Here is a 21,232-nt window from a genome sequence, read left to right as displayed (position 1 = left end):
TGCCCAACAGAGTAGACGTTTAATAAATATGAGTTGAATGAATTAATGAATTCTAATTCTACTTTCTGGAACAGTTTAGAACAGGTTGAATTCCTCTTTTATCTAACAGACTTTCAAGTATTTGAAGATAATTATTATAACTCCTCCAAATTTCCTCTTCTCTACAATAAACGTCTTTAGTCCCACCAACTGTTTCTCACAACGAAATGGGATGCCCTGACCTGGATCTAATTCAAAGCCAGCCCAAATATAGTTCACTGAAATCTAAGTCTAAATGTAACCTTCACACTACCTCTAACCCTCCTCCCTAACCTCTTGTCTAACCCTCAACTTTCAATCTTTTTCCTAACCTATCCAACTTCACTCCTAACCATGGGCTCTAACTCTGCTTATACTTTTAACCCAACATGTTTTCTAATTTATATGGGTCACCCATACCCCATCCTTGATTCTGTAAATTGATTACCTTAATCTCGCTGAATTGGGCTACATAGTTTTCCATGGTCCTCAAAGCCTGGTCAGCTAGTTTCTCTTCATAGTCTTCCCAAAGGAGATCATTATTCTGTGGGATAGAGGCAGAGGGGAGTGGTGAGGGCTCTACTTCTCAAAAGCAAGTGCATTCCAGGGAAATAGCTAAATTTTTCCTGCAACCAACCTCCTTTTTGGAGCACTGATATTTTTAGAATATCATTTTGGATTCTGGGGAAGAGTCAGATGAAGAAACAGCCCTTCCCCAAGGAACTGCCGTATAAGAGACTGGACATGCATTCAAGGGATTAAGAACAGGAACCGATGGTTGAGAGTCTTGGACTCTAGAGCTTGAAGGATAGGGAAGTTTGGGAGCAAATAACTGCATGAAATTAGTTTTCAAAAACAACCAATTGGTTTTGTGTAGGTAAAACTTCCTAAGGTTTTAAAGAGAGGAAGAGGGTAAAAAACAGAGGAATCCACAGATTACAGAAAACTTGTTTTTAACTTCATATAATATTTTCCTGTTACAGCTTTTTCCTACCACCTGTGACCACAGCTATACACATGAACAGTGTGAACTGGCTCCTTTGTTTTCCTATTTGCTTGGACAGAGAAGCTGGGGTGAGGTTGAGATGAGGGTAGAGTGAGCGTTGAAGAGCTGTAAAGCCCAGAATACTCTTACCGCTACGATGGCCTTCAGCTCCTCATGACCATCCCACTTGCTGCTGTAGATGTCCTGCAGGGTTTCTGACACTCTCTTTGAACTTTCATGCATCACTGAAAGGAGAGAACTCAGTCCTACCATAAAGTAGTTTGGTATAATCATATGAGTGACAGACAAATCAGTGGCTCCAATCCAAAAGGACAAACTCAGAAGGTTTGGGTTATCAGTCAGAGAAGCTGGATGGGGCTGGGATAGGAAAAGTTACTCTTCCTCGGCCCACAAAGATCCAGGAGTCAGGCACAGGCAAGTGATGAAAAGCCTGAGTACGGTTGGTTTTTTTTTCCATCCCCCAGACCTCTTAGTAGCTGCATAAACGCCCTCTGGATCCCCTGTGCTCCCTGATACCCACCTTTGACTGCACTGAGGAAGTTCTTCAGGTCCTTGTATAGCTTGTGGCCTTCCGCCTGAAAAGGAGAAATGCCTTTGATGACTAAGGAGATATATTTGGAAAGATGCTTCAGAAGTCAAAGTTGAAAAGTAGGTTAAAAGCAGAAATCAATCCTGGAATTTCTTCAAACATTTGCAATTGTTATATATTAGCCTCTACTCTCTTTACCAAGAAGTTGTTGGTTGTCTCTTTTGGGGCAAATTTTAAGTTGGGAAATTGCTCCCATTGCACTGGCATGTCTTCTTTCCTCTGTTTGTTCTCCCTTCCAGTGAACTAGAACCTATAGTTCCTCTGTTGGAATTTAAGAGTCCTATGTGACACTATATATGTGATCCTCTGACTTACACCTTCCTCTCTGGGTAGAAAAACTGCTACCATTTTCTATAGACACCAGGCCCTCTTCTTCTCTGCACCCTCACACAGGCCATTCCTCGTCTCCCATGCACTTCATTTTTTTTTTCCTGTATTATATGTTTTAATCAATAACACTCTTTATCAGGCCTAATTATAGGCAGGTCTTATGAAAATTTAGGTTCACCATCATGAAACTAAGTTGTGTCATCTCTAGGAAGATTTTGACCAATGTATAGGTTTTTTTTTTTAATTAACTTTTATTGGAGTATACTTGATCTACAATGTTCTATTAGTTTGCACTTCATTTTTTTTTTTTAATGCACTTCATTTTTTAATAGCTCTATTAGAACTTCTGCCCACTGGTCTTAGGTTGGCCTTCTGTATTTGGAGCAGGCTAATTTCTCTTGCACACAGGTTTGAAGATGTCTTTCACATGGCCTGCACCGAGTCCTCTTTTTCAGAGGCTTCCTCAATTGTTCCTCATGGTGTTGTCTAAAGCCCACTCCCATTCTGGTCTCTTTCCTCTATGTGAACTCTAGTTTCCAGTTGGGTGAGAAGGAATTTTGAGGCCAGGCTGTTGACATTTTGGAGCTTGGCTTCGGGAGTGTGAGACTGGACTGAAAGGTGCACAGCCCACGTCAAGGGTGTCGCACAGGGCCAGGCCTACGGACCAGGACAGTGATCCTCACAGCAGTTCAGATGCTTTGAGCTAAGATCCATTTTGCAGTACATGATAAAAATACTTGTTCACTTGTTTTATTTGCTTATGTTCATTATAGGTAGGCTATTGAGCATACCAAAAGTATAAAAAATTTATGAGAGAAAAGCTGAAAATTCAGAAAATTCTATCTAATAACTTACATTTTTAATTTTTTAATTTGTGCAATTCTTTGAGGGAAAAATCATTATTATTTAATTTTAGCTGCAGAAAACCCAGGTCTACTTGGTCAAGTAAACAAAGGAAATTGGACTAATTATTTTATCCATCTTCTTGCCTCCAGAGCTCACCTCTGAGCCAGTCCAAACTCTTGACCATACCTCAGGTTAAAAGTCCTTTTCAAAAAAAAAAAAAAAAAAGTCTTTTTCAAGAGGCTGAATGCCAGGGCTCAAGGGACACGAAGACACAGTCTCAAGGGAATCTAAGGCTCTGTCAAAGAGGTAGGAGAAGAACTGGGATCATATGGTGTGTTATAGCAAATGAGGATCAAGACAGCATCCTCTGACGACTGAAGAAGGATCAGATGCTACAGAGAGGTCAGAATGCATGAAGAATCAGTAAATCACTGAACGTGGTAATTGGAGGTCACTGGTGACCTTGAGAAAGTGCTTTCAACAGCATGATAGAGACAGATTCAGTCAGTTAACAAAATTCAGAAACACTCAGCATTCACCAGGAAAGATGTCCCACTTCCTCTTTGCTTTTCATTCACAGAAAAAAAAGTTTAAACAGTCTAAGATGTTCAATGTACATAATAGCTTTTAAACATGGATATGGTAGGTAGGTATCACTTTGAGAGTTTTGAAAATGTGATAACCATGGTTTGGAAGAGTTTTGGGGATTATAAAAGTTAACAAGGATTTTAATTTCTTTCTTGAAAGAAAACAACATGGACCCAACTTTTTACTTCACCATGAAGATTTGGTCTCCAATATACATGTTTGAATAACAAAAGCTGTAAAACGATCTTGCATAATTTCTACAAATGAAATTCTTAATTTTTTATCCCACTAGGTATTATATGGCCTGAAAAATCAGATCAGTAATCAACACTACCACGTATGGTAAGGTACAGGTTGTATGTACACTGTTCAAAACTAAGGGTACTATTTATACCATAGTCCTTATGATGGGAATGCTTCTGCCCTCCATTGCACCTCACAAAAGTCCAACTCCATTTCCGTGTTTTAGAATCAAGTGTTTTGGTCAAAGTTCTTCCTTTATGCTCCTGCCCTTTCCTTTGAGGAGATGGAGAGGTGGGGAGAGAGAGAGAGAGAGAGAAGGAGAGACAGGTGGTGGTAGTGGTAGTAGAGGGTGGGAGGGTGGGGTGGTGTCCCACCGGACAGCACCTGTGTCATTTTATTCCTTTGACCTGAAATGTCTCCAGGCTGAATAATCCCAGCATCTTTCTTCTCTCCTGACAGATGTGACTCTCACAGTCTTAGCTTTCCACCGGTCTGGGAGTCAAAAACTTGTTTCTACTACCAACTAGCAAGTGATTCCACTTCTCTGGCTTTAATTTCCTCATCTGTAAATATCAAGTAAGGCTATCTCTAAATGTTAATTCTAGCTCTAAATGTTACGATTTTATCACTTCTGCTCTCTAAATCCTTGCAAAATTATTGGCAGTACCATAAGGAGTCTGAGTTAGTCCTTCCCATCCCTTATATTGATACAAAGTCCCAGCCCTCAGTTAATGAATCACTCACTCTGGAAGTGTGTCCTAAGCACTCAGGTAGCAGAGCTATGTCCTAAGAGACTGGGGTTCTGAGGATGGAGAAGAAGTGCTTGTCCTGGGGTTTCCAACTTGCTAGAGAAAAATGGACTCAGAATCCCAAACACTCAGCAAAATAAGAGCATGACCAACCCTGAGCAAGTGCTGACAGTTCTTGATCTAATCGAGGTCCAGAAGGGAAAGATGAAGCTCGATTGTTAGATGTGATTTTAAAGGCAATGAACTGGAAGCAGCTGTCACTACCAGAAATAAGAGATTAAAATGTTGCTTGACAAAAATAATTCTTCCCATTGGCTTGGCCAAAAAGTTTGCTTGGGTTTTTCCATAAGATGTTATGGAAAAATCAACCCAATATATGTTTTGAGGAAAGGGAAAGGAGGAAGCAAGCAGAGCCCTCAAAGAAAAATTACTTATGGAAATTTGATTAAGAACCTAGGCAAGTGTCAAGGCCTTGAAATCTGGCTGGGAGGTTTGGAAGTGATATTTATTAATAAAAAGTTTACCTACAGGACTTCCCTGGTGGCACAGTGGGTAAGAATCCGCCTGCCAATGCAGGGGACACGGGTTCGATCCCTGATCCAGGAAGACCCCACATGCCGCGTAGCAACTAAGCCCGTGCACCACAACTACTGAGCTTGTGCTCGAAAGCTTGCGAGCCACAACTACTGAACCTGTGCCACAACTACTGAAGCCCACGCACCTAGAGCCCGTGCTCCACAACAAGAGAAGCCACCGCAGTGAGAAGCCCGCGCACCACAACGAAGAGTAGCCCCCGTTCACCACAACTAGAGAAAACCCATGCACAAAAAGGAAGATCCAATGCAGCCAAAAAAAAAAAAAAAAAAAGTTTACCTACAAACTGGTTGCAGGTAGGGCACAAGACCAACTGGTCCAACTTCTGGAATACTTCACTTTCAATTTCCTTGACCTTGTCCTTTTTCCTCCCGTTCATCTTAGACACCTAGGTCCAGCTTCAGACCTGACTTTTTTCACTGTCTTTCTCCTTAAGCTGTGAGAGCCTTGAGAACAGGTGTGTTGTCTTATTCAAGTTGAAGTCCTGGCATCTGGCACAGTGCCTAGCATACAGCAGGTACTTATGAAATGTTTGTTAAATAAACTTTCCAAGCATGTTCAAACACCAGTTACTATGTGTATCATTCTCTCAGGAGAAAAGTTTTTCCTTATTCCTAGCCTAACTCCATTTCATTTCTCAAATTATTTCCCTGCTCAAGTGTTTAGTTGGTAGACTCACATAGGGAATTCTGAGGGGGTTGTCCCATCTGATCCTCTTCTTCTTCTTCTACTTTTTTTTTTTAATTTTTATTTTTGGCTGCGTTGGGTCTTTGTTGCTGTGTGCAGGCTTTTCTCTAGTTGCAGCGAGCGCGGGCTTCTCATTGCAGTGGCTTCTGTTGTTGCGGAGCGTGGGCTCTAGTAGTTGCGGCACATGGGCTCAGTAGCTGTGGCTTGCAGGCTCAGTAGTTGTGGCGCACAGGCATGTGGGATCTTCCCGGACCAGGGCTCGAACCCGTGTCCCCTGCATTGGCAGGTGGATTCTTAACCACTGCGCCACCAGGGAAGCCCCCTCTTATTCTTCTTGATGGCCCTTCCTTCATCTCCTACCCTTTCTACCCACACATCTGCCATTGTAGGTCTATCCTATAAGGTAGAGAAAGGACTGAGGGACAGAATGGGCCTAGAGTCAGAAACCTTTCAAAGTGGGTGTCAACTTACTGATTCCTATCCTGGAGCTGGAAGTAGAACAGTAACTGGAGTTGTGAAGAGGCCCAGGGAGGCCTCCTTGTGAGGTAGAGGGGAAAAAGCACAGGGTTTAAGTTAGACTCCTAGCTCTGCAACTCTTATGGTATATTACCTTGATTAAATTACTTCCCTCTCAGGGCTTCCCTGGTGGCGCAGTGGTTGAGAATCTGCCTGCCAATGCAGGGGACATGGGTTCGAGCCCTGGTCTGGGAAGATCCCACATGCCGCGGAGCAACTAAGCCCGTGAGCCACAGCTACTGAGCCTGTGCGTCTGGAGCCTGTGCCCTACAACAGGAGAGGCCGTGACAGTGAAAGGCCTGCGCACCGCGATGAAGAGTGGCCCACGCTCACCACAACTAGAGAAAGCCCTCGCACAGAAACGAAGACCCAACACAGTCAAAAATAAATAAATAAATTAATTAATTAAAAAAAAAAATTACTTCCCTCTCAATCAGATCCTATTTCCCTTTGATGGAGTTAGACTAGATCAGTGGTTGCCAAATGCTGTTCTCAGACTAGCTGCTACATCATAAACATAGAAAGCTTAATGTAAAACACAGATTCTCTAGTTAATGATCACCTATTGTTAATACCACACAAAACAGCAGAACACCAGACATTATGTGCCTCCAGATGGAAGAATATAACACCTATAATAACAAGTATTCTTGCCTCCAAAACAAAAACAAAAATCGGAATCTCATCAAGCCTCTAAATCTAACTATTAATTTACAGAAAATACGAGACAGAGTAACATGTTAAACAATACCATGGAGATTCAATCAGCAAAATTTAGAGACTGCAGGAAACGGCAGGAAAACAACCTAGTATCATCAACAAATAAACTGCAAAAAGGAGGGATTAGAAACCTACAGATTAAGAGATTTATTAAACATGGCAACAAATTGCTGATTTAAACAAATTATTTAAAAAATGACACAATTAGAGGAGTGTGAACACTGAATATTTTATGATATTAAAAAATTATTGCTAATTTTTAAAGATATTACTGAAATTTATGTTTTAGCTGGATATTTAACCTGAAATATCTGAAAAGATATTTGTATTAAATTAAGTGAAAAAGTCAAGTTACAAAACCATAAGGATGGAACAATCTCACTTGTAAACCTATTTATTTGTTGTGGATATATTTAGAGATCATACACATACATAGCAAAGTAATTGTAAGCATAAAAAAACAACAGTAGTTGTAGCATAGGAGGTGTGAAATCATTATTTTTTAATTCACTTTTTTCTTGATATACTTTGTTTTTTTTTTTTGGCCATGCGGTTTGTGGGATTTTAGTTCCCCAACCAGGGACTGAACCCAGGCCCTGGGCTGTGAGAGCGCAGAGTCCTAACCACTAGACCACCAGGGAATTCCCTCTTGATATACCTTCTGATTTGTTGTAATGATTAAATGTTTAATAGAAAAATATTTTTAGGTATGATAATGGTTTTGTGGTTATATTTTAAGTCCTTATCTTTAGAGACTGATAATGAAATTTTTATAGATAAAATGATATCTAGAATCTGCTTCATAATGATCAAGGATGGGGAAAGTGGGTAGAGACATAGATGAAACAAGATTCCCAAGAGTTGATAAATTATTGAAGTTGGGTAATGGGTACCTGTGGATTCATTATACAGGTTTTTCTATCTCAGTATATATTTGAAATCTTCCATTAAAACAAGTTTAAAATATAGATTCCCAAGCCCTACTAACGGAGATGTTGCATTATTTCTCAAATGATCCTGACACAGTCAACTATTGAATTAGATTATAGCTAATATTCTTTTAATATAATTTTTTTAAAAATAAATTTATGTATTTATTTTTTGGCTGCATTGGGTCTTTGTTGCTGCGCATGGGCTTTCTCTAGTTGCGGCGAGCGGGGTCTACTCTTTGTTGCATGCGCGGGCTTCTCAATGCAGTGTCTTCTCTTATTGCAAAACATGGGCTCTAGGCACGCGGGCTTCAGCAGTTGCAGCATGCGGGCTCAGTAGCTGTGGCACACGGGCTCAGTAGTTGTGGCTTGCGGGCTCTAGAACGCAGCCTCGGTAGTTGTGGCACACGGGCTTAGTTGCTCCGTGGCATGTGAGATCTTTCCGGACCAGGGCTCGAACCCATGTCCCCCACATCGGCAGGTGGATTCTTAACCACTGCGCCACCAGGGAAGTCCCTAATATAATTTTAAAGAATTATTTTCCATATAATTCTTACATTATACCATAAAGAATTTGACTGGTCTTTGGCCCTGGTTTCTGAGAAGTAACTTCTAAATCCTTGGGATTTTGTTATTCATGGTGGGCCTCTCAGATCATACCTGAGTCTATGCTAAACAAATGACTCAGGATGATGGCTGGTCAGGCGGGAAAGGTGAACCAAGTGATTAGAGGGTTGGGGCTTTCAGACAGGTGATATCAGTATGACCTCCAGAAAGGAGAGGAGGGAAGTTAGAGATTAAGTTCAATCACATGGCCTATGATTCACTATGTAATGAAATCACAATAAAAACTCTAGACACCTGAAGTTTAGGTGAGCTTCCCTGGTTGGTAATCCTACATCAATGTGCTGGGAAGGTGACATGTCCTGAGAACACAGAAGCTTCATGTTTGGGATTCTCCCAGACCTCCCCTTGTGTGTCTCTTCATTTGGCTGGTCCTGATTTGTACCCTTTATAATAAAACTGTAATTGTAAGTAGAGCACTTTCCTGAGTTCTGTGAGTCATTCTAGTGAATTACGGAAGATGAGTGGTCAGTAGAAACCCCCAAATTTGTAGCCAGTTTGTCAAAAGTGCAGGTGGCCTGGGAACTTTGGAGCTTTACAGCTGGTGTCTGAAGTGAGGTAGTCTAGTGGCAGACTATGCCCTCAACCTGTGAAATTTGAACTAACTCTGGGTATTTAGTGTCAGAATTGCATTGCAACTGGATATTCATTTAAGTTAATAACTAACTCCCTTCTATTATAAAGAGGGGATCCAATCTCCAGGACTCATGTCAGAATTAAATGAGATAAATGTGATGCCTGGCACACAGAGATGGAAAGTCAATATCCCATAGGTTAAACCTCTGTAATCCACTTCTTTTCCCCCCTTTTTAAAAAATGAGCCACAAGTTTATTCTATAATTTCTCTGTAACAGGTAATCAATTCTGCAGAAAAATGCAAACATCACCTTTATTGTTAATACTTACATTTGGTTATGTAAACAAACTTGGCCAAAAAAAAAAAAAAACCCTAAGAATTTTTATACAAATTTTTAAAATTTCAAGAATATGATCTTCATCACTTCTGAAAGCTATTTATTTTAAGTCAAAAGCCAGTAAATACACAGGTTGAAAGGGAAGAGAAAAACATTGACAACAGATTATTTGAATTTCCCTCTTCCCAAATATCTAAAACATCACATATACCACTGTTTTCAGCATAGCTTGTGAAATCTAAAAATTCTGACTTCACTAGTCTGAAATAAGTTCAGTAGAGATTGTAGTGGTGAACTACAGATTGTTTTCTTCTTGTGTAGTAAGAAGTTCAGTTCTCTGCTTATCAAACTCCACATTTGGTTCCAGATTTTTTTTTTCTTCCTTATAATATTTTCACTCTCCGATGGATTTTACCAGAAGGTAAACTACCTGTATTCTTGATGTCACATTCACTGGGTTCCTAGGAGGACTCTGGAATGTGGTCTTTGCCTGAATTGTTAGATGTTCCTATAAACTGTTTATTGCTAACAGACTAGAATCATGACCAAATACTGAATGAAGGTCCTTTTCCTTCAGATCCTTTGCTGGAAAATGCACAGCATCTGACTTTAGTTTTGGTTGAGATGTACTCTTATCCATATTGAAATTAGAAACTTATATACATGTCTGTGGCCTACATGGATAGTGATCTACCCTTACTTCTAAGTCATTTTCCTGTATAATTAATTTATGTTCAGAAATGTCAGGAATGCATTCCTGTTCATTTTTATGTGGAGGTAGATGGGTAAAATTTTGTTTTATGTCATTTTCGGCTGGATTTAACATGGAACATTTATTAGATGTTTTCTCATCAAGCCCTCTCAATTCACTGGAAAAGTAGGGAATATGTTCTGAAATAAACACAAATTTTGTTCAGGTTCCTGGGTTTCTTTATATAGGAAACTCTGCTCAATCACTTGTACATTATTTTCCCTGAAGTCTGAGATGTATGTTGCAATTCTAGCTTTTCTTTATATTCAGGCTTTTTCAGGACAGTTGCAGTAATAGGAGAAATGGATCTAATACTGTATTTTATTCTTTTAGGCATGTCCCTTTCATATTCCACAAAGTCAAAAACTAACTTAGATACAATATCATCAACAACTTGATAGTGATTACTCTGTGCAAAGTTTCTGTGCTGCTCACTTAGAATATGTGGCTCATATCTTCTACCTTTACAAAAGGCTTTTTGAGTCTACTTGTTCTTGCCTTTTGTGGACCAATACCTATTCTTTTCCCCACATCGCTTACAGAAATGCTTGATTTCTTGAGTAAATACAACTCTTTTTTTCTTTTATTCAATGTAGCATCTAATGTCATCAATATGTAGAATTTTTACTCCCCATGACAAGGCATTTGATAATATACTACTTGAAGGAAAAAAATCATGGTCATTTCTAGCTTTTTCGACTACTAATTTTCCTCTGATCAAACACACTGAATCTGGAGACTCAAATGAACTTCCATCATGGCTAGAATGAGGTGAAGTGGTTTCTGCACTATACGCAAATTCAAGGCTTGCTACACGAGAAATTTGTCCTTTTTATTTGAAATAAGATAACTGATATCTTTACTGAGAAATTCTTCAACTCGCCGTCCCAGATCCTTAATGTCCTTTGGCAGTTTTTCAGATACAGTGACAGAAGGTAAGTCAATGTAAAATACTTTTCCCCAAAGTGGCTTACATTTGGATTTTTCTGGTTTGTTATCAGTTTTCAGAGTTTAAAGACGGCTATTTTTTTCATTTTTGACTTGGATTCCACCCTGGAAATGTCCTTTACTGTAGATCCTCACGGCTCCGTAGTTCATGACAGCCACCTGGCATTCATATGCTGGGTCTGGAGAGGGTGTCACATCCAGCAGTTCTGGAAACACGGCTCTCCAAGGCCCACTGACTGGCCAGTTGCCTCTCCCCTTTTGCAGGCCACCAACTGTTGGCCACTTCTTTTTTTTTTAATGTTACTATAAACGAATTACATATTTTTTCTTGTTCCAATTGCATGTGTACTATAGAATTTTCAGAGTTGGTTGCAGTGACCTGTTATCCACTTCTTAAAGTAAGTTTTCTACATAAAATTACCCATAACATCCAGTGAAGACAGAAGGAACAGTGAGAACAGGAGGTTTGGGTGAGAATGACAGGTAAACGATGGAGGTATTATTTTAGAATAAATGGCTTTGGTGAGGTAGATGCAGTGGACAAAGAGGCAACAAAACATGGGGCCACTAAGATGAGAAGACCCTTAGGGTGGGAGAGAGGCAGCCTAGGGAAGATAGTAAGCCAGAAACTAAGGTGACAGGGACTTGTTTTGATTTTGTCTAAGGACCTGGTGATGTCACTGTACCCTGGGGGAACCACCAAGAGAAAAGAAGAACACTCGTCTGTCCCCCCAAACCCAGAGTGAGCAGGAACAGGAAAGGTAATTTTGTGGTTCCCAGGAGAAGGATAAGCAGCAGGTCACCCTGTGGCCCTTACTCCTGGGGGGAGGATGGGTTAGTAGGGATGCTTGCTGATTTGCAGAACTTGCTATTCTTCTGCCACTCGGCCCTCATATCTTCTTTCTTCCTCCAAGCTTCCCTTTCCCACCCTCCAGATTACCTGTTGTTGGTAGAAGTTATTGGCATTTTGTTCAAACCGTTCATCTTTGGTTTCCACATTTTTCCCCAACTTCTGCAGTACCTGGGGATATAAATCAGAGAGGTCCACACTGTTAGCGTCAAGTCTCTCTTAACTGTTGGCCTCATTTGACCCTGGCTTCTCTCAGAGTCTCAGATGCAACTTAAGGGATGTACTCATATCAGTCCAACAGAATTAGAAATACAGCATGTTGCTGAAAAATCAATCATGTTTTATGGTTGTTCTCAAATTGGGGTACTCCTGGGGATATGCAGCAGTGCCCTAGGGGGTACATATAAAGACCAGAATAAATAAGATATATGTTCCTGGAATGAAATTGTTATTTACAGTGGTTTTCGGCGTGGGGGAGAGTATTATATTAAAACAAGAATTAATTAGAGGAATGTAAAATGTGCATGGCTTTTGAAGATAAAACATGAGCCTCGAAGATATTTTTTTACTTGAGAGACCCTCTTCCAGCCATAGCAGCAGATTCCTTTAGATAGATGAGGTCAGAGAGGCGAGCAGGAGACTCTCATCTTCTGAAGGCCCTTGTGGAAAACTTTGAGAAGCCCTGATATAATGCATTTGAAACTCAGCTAGACGTGAGTGCCCCTTATTGATCTCCTCTCCCCTGGGACAGGGAGAGCCAACCATCATACTGATCTGAGTGCTGATGCAAAGGACATGGAAATGAGAAAGGCACAGCTCCTATTCTCATAGGGGACACTCACTCATAACAAGTAAGAAAACCCTGACTCGGGCTTCCCCGGTGGCGCAGTGGTTGAGAATCCGCCTGCCAATGCAGGGGACACGGGTTCGAGTCCTGGTCCGGGAAGATCCCACATGCCGCGAAGCAACTAAGCTGTGTGCCACAACTACTGAGCCTGTGCTCTAGAGCCCGTGAGCCACAACTACTGAGCCCGCGTGCCGCAACTACTGAAGCCCGTGCGCCTAGAGCCCATGCTCCACAATGAGAGAAGCCACTGCAATGAGAAAGCCCGCGCACCGCAACAAAGAGTAGCCCCTGCTCGCCGCAACTAGAGAAAGCCCGCGTGCAGCAACGAAGACCAAACACAGCCAAAAATAAATAAATAAATAAAATAAATTAAAAAAAAAAAAAGAAAACCCTGACTCTTCTATCTGTAACCCCATTTTGGAATGAGGCACCACCATCCCCCAGGCCCAAGTCAGAATCAGGAGTTGCCCTCAACTACTTCTCTCACTTCCTTCATGGAATCCCTCACCATCTGGAAACCATCCCATGATTTCCAGTCTCAGTGCCATAGCTTTAGTCCAGGCCTTCATTGTTTTCCACCTGGCCTGGTCTGTCATGCTGTAAAACCTTCTGATGATTCTCCACTCATCTGCTCAACAGATTTTTATTAAATGCCCAATATGGGACTTCCCTGGTGGCGCAGTGGTTAAGAATCCGCCTGCCAATGCAGGGGACATGGATTTGATCCCTGGTCCGGGAAGATCCCACATGTCGCAGAGCAACTAAAGCCCGCGCGCCCTAGAGCCCATGCTCCGCAACAAGAAAAGCCACTGCAATGAGAATCCTGCGCACTGCGATGAAGAGTAGCCCCTGCTCGCCGCAACTAGGGAAAGCCCATGTGCAGCAACGACGACTCAACGCAGCCAAAAAAAAAAAAAAAAGTATCTACAAGTTATAGTTCTAACTCTAGCATACATATGGGTCTCAATGATCTGATCCCCACTGCGCCTCAGCTCTCAGTATTCCTTCTTCCTACCGGTCTCTCTCTCTCACACTTATTTAGTTTTCTAATAAGCCATACTGTTGCTTGTTGTAGATGCTGTTCCCTCTTTCCAGAATGCTCTTCCTCACCTTATCATCAGCCAACTATCTAAAAAGACCTAATTCATACTCTGTATCCTTTGTGACACTTAATCACATCTACCTCATCCCATTAATCAAGCTAAATCGCTCCCTCCTAAGCAGTTACAACTTCTGTACCTGTATACACTTTTATTACTGGTTTTTGTTTTTGTTTTTTTGTTTCTTTTGGCCATGCTGCGCTGCTTGCGGAGTATCTTAGTTCCCCAACCAGGGACTGAACTCGGGCCCCAGCAGTGAAAGTGCTGAGTCCTAACCACTGGACCACCAGAGAATTCCCCTATTACTATTTTATTATTTGCATTTATCTATGTCTCCTTCTAAACTGTGAGCTCCTTGAGGATTGGGCACTTGCCTTATCTGTATTTCTCAGTATCCAGCAAATAGATACTTAATACTTACAACAGGAAGGAGAGTGAGACTGATACAGGAGGGAACCAATGGACTGGGCCTTCAATTAAGATTTTGCTAGGGACTTCCCCGGTGGCGCAGTGGATAAGACTCCGTGCTCCCAATGCAGGGGGCCAGGGTTCGATCCCTGGTCAGGGAACTAGATCCCACATGCATGCCGCAGCTAAGAGTTCGCATGCCACAACTAAGGAGCCTGTGCGCCGCAACTAAGGAGCCTGCCTGCTGCAACTAAGGAGACCACGTGCCGCAACTAAGGAGCAGGCAAGCCGCAACTAAGGATCCCATCTGCTGCAACTAAGAGCCGGTGCGACCAAATAAATAAATAAATATTAAAAAAAAAAAGATTTTGCTAGACTGAAATAAAGTAAAAAGGGTGAGGATAGAAAGAGGATTTCAGGCAAAGACAACATCAGCAAAGTCACAGGAGTATGCAAATTCATGGCAGTTTCCTGAGATGGTTCAGCACGACTGGTTTAGGGTGTGTTATGGGGAGTGATGGGTAAGGAAACTAGAAAGGGAGATTGGAGTCTCATTGCGAAGGACTCTGAATCTTATGAAAGAGTGCCCAGGTCTTGGGCGTGAGACCGGCTCTATGTAGACTCTGACTAAGGTGCCTCCATTCTTAATTCTGGGGCTAACATCTCTCACTTCCGGAGCTCTCTCTATGGTGGTTAAACTCAAGGTCGCTGGAGTGAGACAGATATATGCCCCTATCTTGGCTTTTCCACTTACTGGCTATAAGCCTTTGGGCAAATCACTTCAACTCTAGAGCCTCAGTTTACAGAACTCCCTTTCCCCCACTAAGATAATAATATCTCTCCTGGAGTTGTTGGGAGAATTAAATGATATTATACACATAAATTGCTTTCACAGTGCTGCCCTATGCTGAGTACTTAATACAAATACTATCATTGTGTCTAGCTCCACTCCCTTCCCTATAAATACCTGTCTTTATTTCCTTTCCAGTTCAGCCATACGTGTCTGTCTGTGTGTCTCTACTCCACCTCACTTGACAGCCAGCCCTGGGTGTGCAGAGTCACTCATCTTCCTAGGCTCCACCCTCTCCCCCCAACCAAACACTGTCCTCTACCAGAAAGTTGCAACACCACCTTGTTTAGTGGTAATGGCAGCTCTCACTTCCTTCCTGCCACCCTTCCCTTCCTTTGCCTGGGGCTTGGTTCTTCTGCTGGTGGGGGGGGGGGCGGGGGGGAAGGGTGCTGAAAGGAGAGAGGTGTCAATTCAGTCTAGAGTCAATGTGGCACACCCTGGAGCAGACCAATATCCCCAAACCCCAAAAGGCTCAAGGCAAAAAGGCTTGGAGGGTGTGAGAGTGTGTGTGTTGAGGCAACACTCCCACCTTCAATTCTGAAACTGAAAAGATGAGTATGATCACCCTGAAAACATAACCCAATGCCCTGGGCCCAAAGTATTTGTTGCCTTAAGCAACAGGGCCATGTGTCAGGGCACCTACACTATGTTGTAGATGTTCTTCCTCAGCTAGAGTTCCTTGAGGAAGGAGGATGTACGGATGCTCTACAGATATTTGTTGAAAGAATTAATAATTCTACCTTTGGATTATTTACTAATGAAAGCCCATATAATGCCAATCTATAAAGTCCCGCACTGAGAATTTCGCCCCAGTTTGCCTGGCCTAGCAGATGAGAAGTTAGAATACAGATTATTTAAAGAGAAAGAGCAGGGTCAAGAGAGAAAGTAAATGTGGCAAAATGTTAATACTTGGTGAAACAGGTGAAGAATATTCCAGTGTTCATTGACCTATTTTAACTTTTGTGTAGGTTGGGGTGGAAGTATAAAGCTTAAAAAAAAAAAAAAATCACTGCAGACATGTTTTATATTTTAGTTAATTCTGTCAATTGGAGTAATATGAAGAGGGGTTGGATATTAGACATTATGGAATTTTGTTAGAAAATTTTTTCTTAGATGTGATAATACTGTAGTTATGTAAAAAATCCTTATTTTCAAGATATATTCTGAAGTAGGCTCTCCTTAATATGGCCCTAATATATTTTCCAGCCTTTTCTCCCACCACTCCCTGAGCTCCAGCTCAGCTGCATTTTCTCCCTATTCTGCCTAAAAGGATTTCCAGATTCCATGCCTTGCTCATGCTGGCATTCCTCAGCTGGACTGCTCTCTCACCACTTGCCTGAGGAACTACTGATCAACCATAATTCCTATCTCAAATTCAGCCTTCACTACAAAACCTCCCTCTATTCTCCTCAATTCTTCTGTCCTCTGATTTCCCACGGACAAGCAGATCTCTCAGGTCACTTATTTTACTTTAAACAAACAAACAAACAAACAAACAAAAAACAACTAGATTGTAAGCTTCTAGCAGGCAAGAATGCCTCTTGCTCATCTCTAAATTCCCTCCTGGGTCCAGCCCAGTATCTCGCACAATGGAGTTTTTCTGTAAATATTGCCGATTGAACTCTCTGGGATACAAGTTGAGTAAAAGTCAGCAGAGGAAAAGACCAACAAAGGAGTGGTAAACAATGAATGCCCTTTCTTGGGGGAGATCTGAAAGTCTGCCACAGAGAAATCACAAACAGATGGTGAAAGTATTAGTTTGAAATATGAAGATGTATCATACTGTAAAAACACAATAAAGCCAGATTCCTGTTGAGTCTGAGTAGGAACTGGAAAATAAAACAAGAATGCTTCATCTCCACTGTGTTTAACAGTCACCAGACCTTCACTCCTAGGTTTGCTCCTTCGAGAAGATCAGCAGGAAGTGGGCAGGCACAGCAGGAAGTGGGGAGACAGATGTTAGAGTGGTTTCAGGAAACGTGTAAAGAGAGCAGCCTGCGATTGGGATCCTAAGGCAGGACACCTGAGTTTCAGTGATAATTCTGCCACTTGCCAATCTCTTTTGAGACTTATTTCCTCTTTTCTAAAGTTGGGATACTAATAGCATACTTAAAGAGTTGAAAAGATGAAGTGAGATCATATCACAAGAATGTGGGCTCCATAAAGGGAGATATCATGTCCTTCTGATAATCCTGTGCTTTGTCCATAGCAGGCACTTGCTATTTGACACATTAGTTGTTACATATTACTCAGATGATTACAGTCAACTGCTTATAGTAAAATTGCGGTGTCCCAGTGAGTCCTTTCTTTTGACTATAACATTCTCCCTCTTTATCTTGCCTTCAATAACTTCCCAAGACTCAAAAACTCTGGCAGGCTGAGCTGAGCTCTTTCTCCCAAACCTAGGCCATTCCCATTCTATCCAGGCAACATCCACTACCTCTAGGGTGCCAGCTGTACAGCTCGAAGTTCAATGTCTGCCTGCCTTTGTGTCTAAGTCTGGGTTCCGAGTATCTCCTTGTTTTGTGCAACAACCTGGGAGTTCCTCAGTGCAGATTTGAGTTTGCTCCTCTCTCTGCTTTCTCAGGGTTCAGACTAGGAAAATAGAACAGGGTGTACCTGGGCAGCTGGTTCTCTTTTTGGGAAATACTTGACTCTGAGGTTTGAGGAGCCCTCTCCCCTTCTCACTTTGGTGTCCTCACCAAATTGAGTTTCCAAATCACTGAACATCAATTCTTCTTTTACAGATGCAGAATCTGAAGCTCAGAGCAGGGATGTTATTTACCTGAGGCTTCGGAGCCCATGCTTAAAAAAGGAGAGAAATCCTAAAGCAAGGGCATAGTGCTGATAGGCTAGATGAGGACAGAAGGTGAAAGAGTGAGGTAAAATCAATTGCTGTGTCTTTTAAACATAACTATTATCCACGAGTGTTTGGTCTTTGGCGATTTCTTTTTGTTTTTCCAACCCATAGAGTAGCTGGCCTTCTCTTCTCTAGTACCTCCTTTTCCTCCACAAACCACTTCTAACTAGACCTTCCCATAGGCTCTGATCACTATCAGATTTGTAACTAGACAGCCTTTGGAGAGACTGAAACCATGATCAAGGTGAAGTTAGGGTAAAGTAACAAAGTCTAGCCACACAAAAATCTTTTCCTTTTCCTCTGCTCTTTCACATGACCCCAGCTTCCTCAAAGACCGGGGAAAAAACACACACATTCCCCCTACCCTTCCACTGTGAGCCTCTTAAACATAGGGACTACATCTATATTCCATCAATTCTCTGTTGATAATCCCACTTGGGAGAGCTGGCTGCCTTTAATCCTTCCCAGCACTCAAGCTAGTGCTCCGCTTTTAGAAGATGATACAAATATTTAAATTCTTAAGCATATGGTGTTCATTCAAATGCTTCTAAGACCACGAAGTCTTAGAAAACCAAAATTCTCTCCCAGGTCCTTATCTCTCTCTCCCTCCGGTTTTTCTTCTAGCCTATTCATTTACCCATACCATCTCACTTACCAGAGTGTTGGTGGGTGGAGAGCAGGGGTTCAGGTTAGAAGCAAAGAAAATACTCTGAACGGGTAGAAACACTAATGCCACTGAAACGTGTGGCGCACGGTCCACACCATCTCCGTAGGTGGGCAAGTTACAGACGGACGTACAGACAGCCCACCTAGATGGAGCAGGGCCACCCACAGCTCACCGAGGATACAAGGCAAAAAGAAGTGCTCCTTCCCCACCCTGAACAGGAAGCAGATACGGGCTTCTGCTTACATCAGCTTAAGCAACACCCCGCGGCCAGGCCGGGTCAGGTGCAGAGGGAATTGGGCAGAATTCCTCTAGTTCTCCTGGACTCCCGGTCCCAGCTAACGGGTGATAACTCGCTGGCAGGCCAGCTGGTCAGTACTGTCTTATGACTCTGGGAAATGACCCTCTTTGAACCTTCAATGTCATCATCTGTAAAACATACCACCCTCGCTGGGTTGCGAGACCAAAATCTGCTACACAGCAGTCACCAACGTTAGTTCCTTTCTTTCCCCTTTTCTGGGTCAGCTTGGGCGTTGTTTAAGGTTCCTGCGAAAAGCCGCGGGAACCATCTCCCAGCTTCCCCCATCCCTGCCCAAAACCAGGCAAGGCTCTGCCTTCTCTCAAGTCTGCCTGTTTCAATGGAAACCCAGTCCCCGCTCGCGTTTCCCGAGGTCAGCCGGATACCCCTGTGGGCGGCCCAGCCTCCCGGCCCCGAGCACCCTGCGCGCCCCCGTTGGGCCTCGGCCTCGGCTCCCGGCTGCCTACCTTCTCCTGGGCCCTGCTGAACTTCTTCTGCACCTGCTTGGCGAAGAGGCCGGCGGCGCCGCTCGCCCTGCCCTCAGCCATCCTGCCGGCTCCCCAGGGGCGGCAGGCCCTGGCCCAGAGCCCTGTGGTTTTCTCCGGGCCCCTGAGGAGGAAGCGAGGTTCCCGGCATGCCTCGCATCCGGTCGGGCAGGCGGGCCTCGCGACGCATACCCCGCCCCGCCGCCGCCTCGGACTCACCCTGGGCTGCCCGAGGCTGCCTGAGGCCCAGGGCGCCCGGCCCTCACGGAGACCCTTGCGAGGCCCACTCGAGGCCCAGCCGGTGGCGCCCCTGGGCCCTCCCCGAGGCCCATCGCCATCTGGCTCCCGGGTGCGGCCCGGGGAGGGGCCAATGGGGCACCTGTGGGGCTCAGGCTGGGGCTGGGCCTGTCCCCAGGAGGCGGGAAAGGCGGGCCTGCCCTCAGGCGGCGCTCCCTCCAGGCCAGCTTCAACCGCTCCCCCCCTCCCCCCCCCCCCCCCCCCCCGGCCCTGAGATAGAGGAACACCAGACCCGTTGAGGAGTTTGCAAACGTGTGCGAAGACTCAGTGTTCCCCGAGAGCCAATTAGCTGTAACCGATCAGCGGGGGAGGGGAGGGGATAACTGAAACAAGGGGGTAGAAAATACTGTGATTTCCACTCAGCAAGAGTGTTGTATAAGGGACTTCCCTGGTGGCGCAGTGGTTGAGAGTCCGCTTGCCAATGCAGGGGACACGGGTTAGAGGCCTGGTCCGGGAAGATCCCACATGCTGCGGAGCAACTAAACCCGTGCGCCACAACTACTGAGCCTGCGCTCTAGAGCTGGTGAGCCACAACTACTGAAGCCCATGTGCCACAACTACTGAAGCCCGTGCTCTGCAGCAAGAGAAGGCACTGCAATGAGAAGCCCGCGCACCGCAAGGAAGAGTAGCCCCCACTCAATGCTCTAGAGAAAACCTGAGCACAGCAACAAAGACCCAACGCAGCCAAAAGTAAGTAAATTAATTAAAAAAAAAAAGATGTATGGGAAAACGGGTTTGACTTATATGGGTATGTGTACTGGATCACCAAGTAAAATTTCTTACTCCAGGGTGCAGTTTTTTTGTTTTTTTGTTTTTTTTAAATAAATTTATTTATTTTATTATTTTATTTTATTTATTTATTGTTTCTGGCTGCATTGGGTCTCCGTTGCTGCTTCGTTGCTTTTCTCTAGTTGCAGCGAGCGGAGGCCACCCCTTGTTGCAGTGCACGGGCCTCTCACCGCAGTGGCCTCCCCTGTTGCAGAGCACGGGCTCCAGGCACACGGGCTTCAGCAGTTGTGGCACGTGGGCCCAGTAGCTGTGGCTCTAGGGCGCCAGAGCACAGGCTCAGTAGTTGTGGCGCACGGGCCCAGCTGCTCCGCGGCATGTGGGATCCTCCTGGGCCAGGGCTCGAACCCGTGTCCCCTGCATTGGCAGGCGGATTCTTAACCACTGAGCCTCCAGGGAAGCCCCAGGGTGCAGTTTTTAAAGATGGAAACCCTCTACCAGAGAGGTTGGCTCTGTCAACTGAAAAAAAAAAAAGCACAACCTAAAAGTTAAGAATTACACTTTATTTGGCAGACAAAACCAAGGACTTAAGCCTGGGACACAGCCTCTCAGGTAGCTCTGAGAGACTGCTGGGAAGAGGTAGGGGAGGAGCCAGGATATATAGGAGTTTTTGCAACAAAGACCAGGTTGTCAGAACATCAAAAGATTATGGTTAATTAAAGAAAACCAGATATCTCAAATTAAGGAATTTGGCGCTTTTCTATTTGTGGGAAGATGCAAGAGTCTGGGCTCACT

The 21,232-nt window shown here is 43.6% G+C and overlaps 1 protein-coding gene and 1 pseudogene across 4 annotated transcripts in view; both read right to left on the bottom strand.

The window, feature by feature from the left end:
* BIN2 (bridging integrator 2) overlaps positions 1–19,558 on the bottom strand; it is a 33,051-nt gene extending 13,493 nt beyond the window's left edge. The window contains exons 1-5 of one of the 3 annotated variants that reach the window (XM_082421392.1): positions 19,397–19,558; positions 11,993–12,073; positions 1,545–1,599; positions 1,154–1,248; positions 467–562 (exon numbers count right to left, since the gene is read on the bottom strand). In XM_082421392.1, coding sequence (XP_082277518.1) covers positions 467–562; positions 1,154–1,248; positions 1,545–1,599; positions 11,993–12,073; positions 19,397–19,477 — 408 coding nt within the window. In that variant the 5' untranslated portion in view covers positions 19,478–19,558. The remainder of the gene's footprint in view (positions 1–466; positions 563–1,153; positions 1,249–1,544; positions 1,600–11,992; positions 12,074–19,396) is intronic. The other 2 variants (XM_082421391.1, XM_082421390.1) reach the window with 2 other exon arrangements.
* On the bottom strand, positions 10,529–12,007 carry LOC309641448 (protein DBF4 homolog A pseudogene; annotated as a pseudogene). Its single transcript has one exon. The product of its transcript is annotated as a protein DBF4 homolog A pseudogene (transcript).
* Positions 19,559–21,232: the final 1,674 nt, after the last annotated feature.

Source organism: Balaenoptera physalus (genome assembly GCF_965194825.1).
Source record: "Balaenoptera physalus genome assembly, chromosome: 13".
NCBI classification, from domain to species: Eukaryota; Metazoa; Chordata; class Mammalia; order Artiodactyla; family Balaenopteridae; genus Balaenoptera; species Balaenoptera physalus.
Note: the sequence above shows the minus strand (reverse complement) of the source record. Positions and strands in the feature narration are given on the sequence as shown.